The sequence below is a fragment of the Teleopsis dalmanni genome, chromosome 1 (genome assembly GCF_002237135.1).
Source record: "Teleopsis dalmanni isolate 2A chromosome 1, ASM223713v2, whole genome shotgun sequence".
Classification (NCBI taxonomy): domain Eukaryota; kingdom Metazoa; phylum Arthropoda; class Insecta; order Diptera; family Diopsidae; genus Teleopsis; species Teleopsis dalmanni.
The window spans coordinates 110,330,802-110,339,918 of NC_051846.1; the positions used below are offsets into that span (position 1 = coordinate 110,330,802).

General features: G+C 38.1%; 1 protein-coding gene across 1 annotated transcript; it reads right to left on the minus strand.

Annotated features, from left to right (window-relative positions):
* Positions 1-945: 945 nt before the first annotated feature.
* On the minus strand, positions 946-6,584 carry LOC119665532. Its single transcript, XM_038074758.1, has 2 exons — positions 5,314-6,584; positions 946-5,167 (listed from the first exon to the last, which is right to left on the minus strand). The coding sequence occupies exons 1-2, from the start codon at positions 6,582-6,584 to the stop codon at positions 946-948; spliced, it is 5,493 nt and encodes a 1,830-aa protein (XP_037930686.1).
* Between the last annotated feature and the right edge of the window lie 2,533 nt (positions 6,585-9,117).

The following is a 9,117-nucleotide window of genomic DNA, read 5'->3' on the forward strand; positions in this document are numbered from 1 at the left end:
GTCTTGGAAATAATTCTTATATTTAATTATTCGTAAATAATTATTTTTGAGACTGCAAGTACCAGGAATCGAATTCGGGTCCTGCCAAATATGAAGCTCAGAATCAGCGCACCTTAACCAACTGATCCAAACCCGTACTGGACTTTTTATGTTCGCATATTTTGCTGGAGTTTTGTTACTTTTGCTATGAAAGTTTTTATTAACAATTTTACTTGCTGTATTTATATATTAGAACGAAATTATAAACCAGCTGTAGAATAATTGAATTAATTAATTAATTATAATTTTATTTTCAATTGTTAAATTTCAAAACTATTCTATTCCTATAGGCATTATTTGTTGCATGATTTGTTCTTTCTTATGTATAGAACCTAATCTAGGAACGTAATGCTGAGAAAGCCATGCTAATGTTACTCCACTAGTCGCACGAGCGAGAACCAATATTTATTTTGGAGAACCATATTTTTGTGAATAAGTTGTAATTTAACGTCAAATTTTCCAGACGGAAGTGACTATTATAATTTTAATAGAAACTTGTTATATTTACATAAAGAGGTTTTCGAACAGAAGTGAAACAACAATAATTAATTTTTTTTTTTTAATTATTTTAATTAATTGAATTTTTGGCTGACCATACAGCTGTTTCGAGTATTGCCAAATACCTTTCATCAGTGGTCTTGGAAATAATTCTTATATTTAATTATTCGTAAATAATTATTTTTGAGACTGCAAGTACCAGGAATCGAACTCGGGTCCTGACAAATATGAAGCTCAGAATCAGCGCACCTTAACCAACTGATCCAAAGCCGTACTTGACTTTTCATGTTCGCATATTTTTGCTGGAGTTTTGTTACTTTTGCTATGAAAGTTTTTAATAACAATTTTACTTGCTGTATTTATATATTAGAACGAAATCATAAACCAGCTGTAGAATAATTGAATTAATTAATTAATTATATTTAGTAATAGTGTAAGTAATACAGAACAGTACAAATTGGTCGGCAGTTTTCTACGTTTTGTCTTGGGCTCTTCATACGACTCTTTTCTATTTTTCATAATTAACTTGTCAGGAGGTACTTCGTGATCAGCTTCAGCCATTGTTGGTTGATCATCTGTATTTACAGGCAGTATAGCTAATCGATGAATTGGGCGTTTAAAAATGCCTGCCGATGTTTTAACATCAGCTACTCGGATATGTCCATCTGTACCCTTGTACACATGTACAATTCGTCCCAAGGGCCACTGCATCACTGGGACGTTATCTTCTTTGATTATAACCATGTCTCCTAACTGTATGTTGGCAGATTGTGTTTTCCATTTGTTACGTTGTTGCAGTTCCATCAAATATTCGTTAGACCAGCGTTTCCAGAAATTATGTTTTAACTGGGAAACTAGATTCCAAAGTGACAATAACGTGTGTTTTTCTGGTTTCGATCGGCTGTCTACATGAGTTGTAAGAGCTTCTCCAATTAATAAGTGTCCTGGAGTTAATGCTGTCAAATCAGTTGGATCATTGGACATTGGAGTCAATGGTCGTGAATTTAATATCGCTTCAATTTCCACCACTACTGTTTCGAGTTCTTCATACGTCAATGATGCTGTTGAAACGCTGCGTAGTAACAAATATTTTGCGGACTTTACGGATGCTTCCCATAAACCGCCAAAGTGTGGAGCCCTTGGTGGAATAAAATGAAAATTTATTCCTGTGGTACTGCAGGCAGAGATTATTGCTTCTTGTCCTTCATTAGAATAAATGCTTTCTTCTAATTCTGCTAACTGGTTTTTGGCGCCTACGAAGTTTGTTGCGTTATCACTGTAAATATTCAAATAACGCCCTCGTCGACTTATAAATCGTTTCAATGCTCCAATGAAAACATTTGTTGATAAGTCGGTCACTAACTCGAGATGTACCGCCTTTGTAGAAAAGCAACAAAAGACAGCAATATATGCCTTTGTTGGCTTTTTGCCCCTCACCTTGTAGTGGATCCAAAATGGTCCGCAATAATCTACACCAGCATTAATAAAGGGTCTTGCAGGAGTTATTCTTGATTCTGGTAAATTGCCCATAATTTGTTGGCATAGTTGCGGACGTGCTTTGTTGCATCGAATGCATCGCTGAACCGTTGCTCTGGCTGTTGATTTACCTTTAATCGGCCAAAAACGTTGTCGGACTGTACTCAATAGTGCCTGTGGGCCACAGTGTTTGTTTTCTTCATGGAACATCACGAATAATAATTTTGCCAATGGATCATTGTATGGGATCAGCATTGGGTGTTTAGAATCGTATGGTAATGATGAGGCTTCTAAGCGTCCTCCTACTCTAAGAACATTTGCATTATCAATGAATGGAGATAAACTACTGATTGAACTAGATTTATCAACATGACCTTGTTTCTTCAGTTGTTTGATTTCTTCATGAAAATCATTACCCTGAATGTGAAATATTATAGTTATTAATGCTGCATCCAATTCGTTGGCACTAAGTACTATATGTGTGGCACGTGACTCCTTTGATTTTCTTGCGTTGTTAGTGAATCTAAGAACATATGCTACTATCTTTTGTAACGTCTTAAATGAATTCTTATGCTGAATCCTGTATATGAAATCTGCGTCATTGCTTTGAGTTGCTACAGCTACAACCTTCTTCTTCTCCAGATCGACTGGAACTTGTAATGATGATGAAAACCTTGGTGGCAATACTTCCTGTCTTCCATGCAAAAAGAACGGTCCTTGAAACCAAAGTGCACATGTTGACAACGCCCTTGCTGAAAGTCCTCTTGATAACACATCAGCTGGGTTGTCGTTTGACCTAACATGGCGCCACTGTTCAGACAGAGTTAAAGTTTGAATTCTTGCCACCCTGTTAGCTACAAATGTTTGAAATGATAAGGACTGTGAGTTGATCCAAGATAACACAATTTCTGAATCAGTCCACAAAAATACCGGCTGGTCCTTCTCTTGAAGATCGCTTTTCACTCTTGCTGAGAGTTCCGCTGCTAAGACTGCCGCACATAACTCTAGTCGCGGTAGCGTTTGTTTTTTGAGTGGAGCTACTCTTGACTTTGCACATAATAGTCGCACTATTATTCTACCATCTTTTAAAATTGCTCTGACATATGCTGCAGCGCCAAATGCCTTTTCAGACGCGTCAGCAAAAATATGTAGCTGTGTTGATGATGGAACCTCGCCTCTGAAGATATGTCTTGCCACCTGAAGATTTTCAAGAGTACTTAAGTTTTCTCTAAATGTTGACCACGTTGTACGAAGATCTGTAGGAAGTGGTTCATCCCAAGATAATTTCAACTGCCATAAGTGTTGTATGAAAATCTTTGCCTTCACTATTACTGGAGCTAATAACCCAAGTGGGTCGAACAGTCTAGCTAAATCAGAACTAACGACTCTCTTCGTGATTATTCCTTCAGTAACCATTTTGACCTTAATTCCAAATAAATCCGCCTTGGGCAACCAAAATAATCCCAGCGTTTTGATTGACTCGTTATTATCGAAATCTAGATTTACCTCTTGATCATCTTGAGAAATGTTTTTCAACAGTTGAGGATGATTTGCGCTCCATTTCCGAAGACAAAAATGTTGCTTCTTCAAAATATGGATTAGTTGTCTTTGAGCTTCAATAGCCGTAATTAAACTATCTGATCCACCGAGCCCATCGTCGACGTAGAAATTGTCACACAGGATTTGAGCTCCTAATGGATAATTCACCTTGTTTTCTGATGCTATCTTTTCCAGACATCTTGTTGCTAGGTAAGGAGCTGCTCGAATCCCATATGTAATTGTGTTTAGCTGATAATAACGAATCGTTGAATTTGGACTGCTTCTCCAAATGATAAGTTGATAGCGTCGATCTTCAGGATTTATCAGAACTTGACGATACATTTTTTCGATATCTGTGGTAAAAACAAACCGTGGTCGCCTAAAACGGAGCAGAATTGAAAAGAGTTCACTTTGAACTGTCGGTCCGTTATACATTAAATCATTCAACGAGTGTCCAGATGTAGTTTTGGCTGATGCGTCAAACACCACTCGAAGTTTAGTAGTTGTACTATCTGGTTTTAGTACGCAATGATGAGGAATGAAATATCTTGGAGTCAACATGGAATCCAAGTTTACTTCAGTCATGTGACCCAATCGCTCATACTCTTCCATAAACTGGACATATTGTTTCCGCAAAACATCATTTTTTGCTAGTCGTCGTTCAAGACTGATGAACCTTCTCCAAGCTGTTTCTTGAGATTCCCCTAACGTCAATGAGTTTTCCAGAAACGGCAACCTTACCACAAAACGTCCTTCTTTATTTGTATGGACGTTCTGCACAAAATGAGATTCGCATAATTTTTCTTCTTTGGATAATGTCCTCTCTGTTGTATTCACCTCGTCCATTCGCCATAATCGTTCAATTGCATCTTCTAACGATGAATTATTATCAACAACCTCCGCCCCACCGCCAAAAACTGCACATAAAACGTTTGATGTGTCTGTATTTAATGCAACCTTGCCACTGACAATCCAGCCAAGTGTAGAATTTTGCAAGACTGGAAGCCCAGGAGCAAGCGTTAATTTACCTTTCTTTAACAGACTAAAATAGAACTCCGCACCGAGTAAAATATCAATTTTCCCTTGTTGGAAAAATGTTGGATCTGCTAACTGAATGGTGTTCGGGACCTTCCATTTGGAAATATCGTAACTGCAACTTGGTTGAGGTGGAACTATATTTGGAAGCACAAACGCTTCGACTTCTGTAGTAAACCTTGAGTTAAGTGATTGCAATTTGATGTTAACTCGCTGCGTTGAATTTTTTTGAACCTTTCCTATCCCTTCTATGCACAATAACGATTTTGTTTTTGATATATTGATCCTTTTGACAAGACGCTCAGAGACTATGTTCACTTGCGAACCAGAGTCTAGTAATGCTCGGACTTCACTTGTATTTCCATTCGATGCAGTTATTTTGACTCTTGCAGTTGGCAAGAGAACATAATCACGATGACCTGTGGATGTGTTTGCTGTCGCTGTGGTAACTGCGGTGTTGTACCCACTTGAGCTAGGTTGAATGTTCTGTTTTGTAACTTCCAAATGTAGCAACGTGTTATGCTTTTTATTACATTTGGTACAACTTCTTGATGAACATTTGTTCACCACATGATCATTCCTGAAACAGTTAAAACAGAGCTGTTGATTTTTCACCCAATCCAATCGTTGAGATGGTGAAAATTGCAAAAATTTACGGCAATGATACAGTGGGTGCCTGTCTACATTGCACAGTTTGCAATTGTTGTTTCCTTTAGAAACTGTTACAGCCGATGACACTGAGTTATTTCGATTATAGCCACCTTATCTTTTTGTTCTACAACTTCCATCAGTTGGAACTGTAGTTCTAAAAAGGCTAAAAACTCCTGAATGTTTTGTATCTCTTTTGGTTTTGCCAAAGATTGCTCATATCTAATGAGCATCGCTCGATCGAGTTTTTTAATTAGTACCTGTAACAAAATTGGGTCCCAAAATGTCGTTTGAACGCCAAGATTGTTTAGTGCTAATAGACACTCTTTCGTTGTGTCATGTAAATTTTTAACTGCTGCCACAGTTGATGTGCCTGATGGCTGATGTAGAAGTTCATCGATTAATGTGGACGCCAAGACCCTTTTATTATTATAACGGTCTTGCAGTAATGTCCAAGCTGCCAAATAATTGTCCTCCGTTATGCTGAAATGACTTATCAATTTTTCAGCTTCACCTGTCACATGTGATGTCAAGTACCACATTTTTTGAGCAGCTGGTAGTGGCTGATTGTCTACCATTTGTGTAAACAAGTCAAAAAATTGCCTCCATTTTAAGTAATTCCCATTAAAACTTGGGATCGTTACCTTTGGCAATGGCAGTGAGGACCGCATGTTTGGTTCTGCTACTGTTGCTTGTTTCTGTTGTAATTGATCCAATTTTATGGACAACTCTATCAAACATTGTTGTACCAAGTCTTCAATTTGGTAATACTCATCTTGATTGAATCCTGACATCAGTGGATTTTCAAAGTTTTCCCATAGTTCATCATGCAAACATTCCAATTGGTTCCAATGTTGCATGATTGTGTTTGATTTAATTTCGTAATATTGAAGTGGCTGTATGCCTTCGCTCTCTGACAAGCTCTCTACTAATCTTTTTAGAGCTGCCATTCGAGCAGATATTTTTCTTATCAAACCATTTGTCGTAACCACTAGTAACGGCTGTGATGCCTCTTGGTTATTAGCAGCTTCACCAAAGTTGTCTGCTGCTTTGATCCGAAGGGCTTCTGTCTTGAATATTTCACTGTATTCATTTGTTAGTTCTCTTATTTTCTCGTAATAGGAAGATGTAAAATACTCATCATCTGTCGGTTGATCGATGAGAGTTCTGAGCATTGTGTCCGTTTGTTCAAACTGCTTCCAAGCAACATCAAGTCGACGAAATCTTTCACTGTAGTATGCTGATGTTTGCTTGCGTTCAGCCGAATCCTTTTTGAAGTTCCTGATGATTCGCTGAATCTCTTCGCCCTTTTCTTTTTGGGCATCTATGAGTTCATTAAGAGTTGTCATTGATGATTTGTAGTTTTTTGCCAAATGTGCGTAAGAATGTTCTTCGAATGCTGAATGCTGAAACTTAACCGCTGACTGTTGATTGTTGACTGTTGCTGCGTCAAACCAGTCCTGTGCTGCTGTCCGTTTCACGGGGTCACCAAAATGTACGCCCGTCTATCACGTCGGGGTCACCAAAATGTACGATCACACCAAAATGTATGATCACACGCTGAATCAAAGGTTGAAATCAACTGTTTGCAAGTACTGAACTCTTAAATCCAGTACTTATGTTGACTTATTTGAACACGAGAACCACTGAGCACTTGAACCCAGTGATTTGACGATTGTCCTAAATTATCCTGATTACTGAACACTTGAATCCAGTAGGCAGGTGCTTATATGGTGTAAATTTGGTACTTGAACCAACTCTACAAGCTATTAGAACGAACAAAAAAGAATCGATAACGAATGTGGCTTCGCATCAATTGAATTGTCAAAAACTCAATTGTGCCTTTTATTTAAAATTGATAATTAATTTACAACAAATAAATTAACTAAAATAACCTTGACAATGCATGCCAAACAATGAACTTATTGCAAACTGCAAGAGTGCATTTTCTTGCAGACGAAATTTGATGCTTTTGTTTTCATGTGCCAGCAGAAGCGTATGACGTATTTTGGGCATTGCATTGACAACGTTATTTTTTACACCAAATATATTTAACACAATTATTACAATACAAATAAAAATAACAAATTATTCATACAAAATTAATAAAAACAATAATATAATATAATATAAACAAATATTCAACAGTCTCTTTGCTGCTAGCATCAGTATACTGTGGAAAAACAACATTTTCCACAGCGTGTATATTTTTGCAGATGTGCACAACAGCACCATCTACAAAAATTTACACTGTCATAACGGCACTGGATCATAATACCTTGCATCAAGTTGCTGATATCGCGAAATGTCCACCCACCACAGACAAATTTGTAATGTTAAAAAAAGAACTGATAAAAAGTTGTCTAGAATCGAAACAAAAACAACTGGTGAAATTATTAACTAATTTAGAGTTATCAAATAAACGGCCAACACAGTTACTTAGGGAAATGCGAAATTTAGCTGGTACGAATGTCTCTAAAGAAGCTTTAGCAGCACTTTGGCTTCAACGGCTACCTAGCAATCTAAGGTGCATTTTGTCTGCAAGTAACACAGGTAATACAGATCAAACAGCAGAGTTAGCCGACAGAATAATGGATAATATGCCATCTGCGTACTACGTTATGACCACGTCACAATACACCGACGCCATCTGCGCACTACGTTATGACCACGTCACAATACACCGACGTAACAATTAATAGTGAGACAAAAAGCGTTCCATCTTTAGAATCAAGGGTACTGTCACTCGAGACTTCTATCCAACAATTAATAGCAACTGTCAGCAGTTTGACATCAGAAGTTAGATCTGGTCACAGTAGTCGAAGAAGCAGCAATCGGCGCAGCCAAAGCCGTAGTAAGTTATGCTTTTATCATGCACGTTGTGGCGCAAATGCCACAAAATGTCAACAGCCGTGCGAACTCATCGAAGCATCCAAAAAGCTTAATTTCAATACGGGAAACTAAAGTCGTTACCGCCACAATGTGCAGCAGGCGATAACGCACTCTTTAGCTGCAGAAGCGAAAACCGTTTTCATATTCTCGATAAGGCGAGCAAATTAAATTTTCTGGTCGATACTGGTTCAGCAGTATCTGTTATTCCACTCACCTCAATAGCGCAAAACACAAATGCAATTCCAGGCGACATCAAGCTGTTTGCAGTAAACAACATAACCATCAACACTTTCGGAATTCGAAGAATGTGCATTGATTTAGGACTGCGTCGCAATTTTATCTGGAACTTTTTTAATAACCAAGGTCAAGTTATCAATCATAGGCGCAGATTTCTGGGCAAATTTCGGGTTGGTGCGAAACATGAAGGCCAGACAACTGATTGATCCTTTCACGTATTTATCCGTCACAGGGACTGTAAAGAACGCGGAAATACACTCGATATCTATTCTAAATGCCTCTACTAAATTACCTAACGTAATTCGCAGATACATTAACTTATCCAATCCTAACAATTACAAATTGCCAACAAGCTCCCAGGTAAGCCATCCAATTGAAACAGAATGCCAACCATTCACAGAAAAGCCAAGAAGATATTCGGGTGCGAAATTAACAGCAATTCGTGATAAATTCCGCACACTTTAGGAGCAAGGAATCGTGCGACCAGCAAACAGTCCATGGCCGAGCCCTATCCACCTGGTTAGAAAAATCACAGGTGGTTGGAGAGTATCGTGACTACCGTAAGCAGAACGCCAACACAAAACCAGACCGCTACCCGATACCATACATTGATCAGGTATCAGAACGACTTCACGGGAGTCTGATCTTCTCTAAAATCGACATCAATAGAGCCTATTATAACATACTAATGGACCCGGAAGATATTTGCAAAACTGCAGTCAACGCTGCAGTGGGAATGTTTGAATTCGTCGT

Excerpts from the sequence above, each read along its gene's own strand:
- LOC119665532 (XM_038074758.1), bottom strand. The coding sequence starts at position 6,584 with ATGACAACTCTTAATGAACTCATAGATGCCCAAAAAGAAAAGGGCGAA. Across the intron at positions 5,168-5,313 it reads ATAACTCAGTGTCATCGGCT|GAATGATCATGTGGTGAACA; the intron begins GTAACAGTTTCT and ends TAACTGTTTCAG.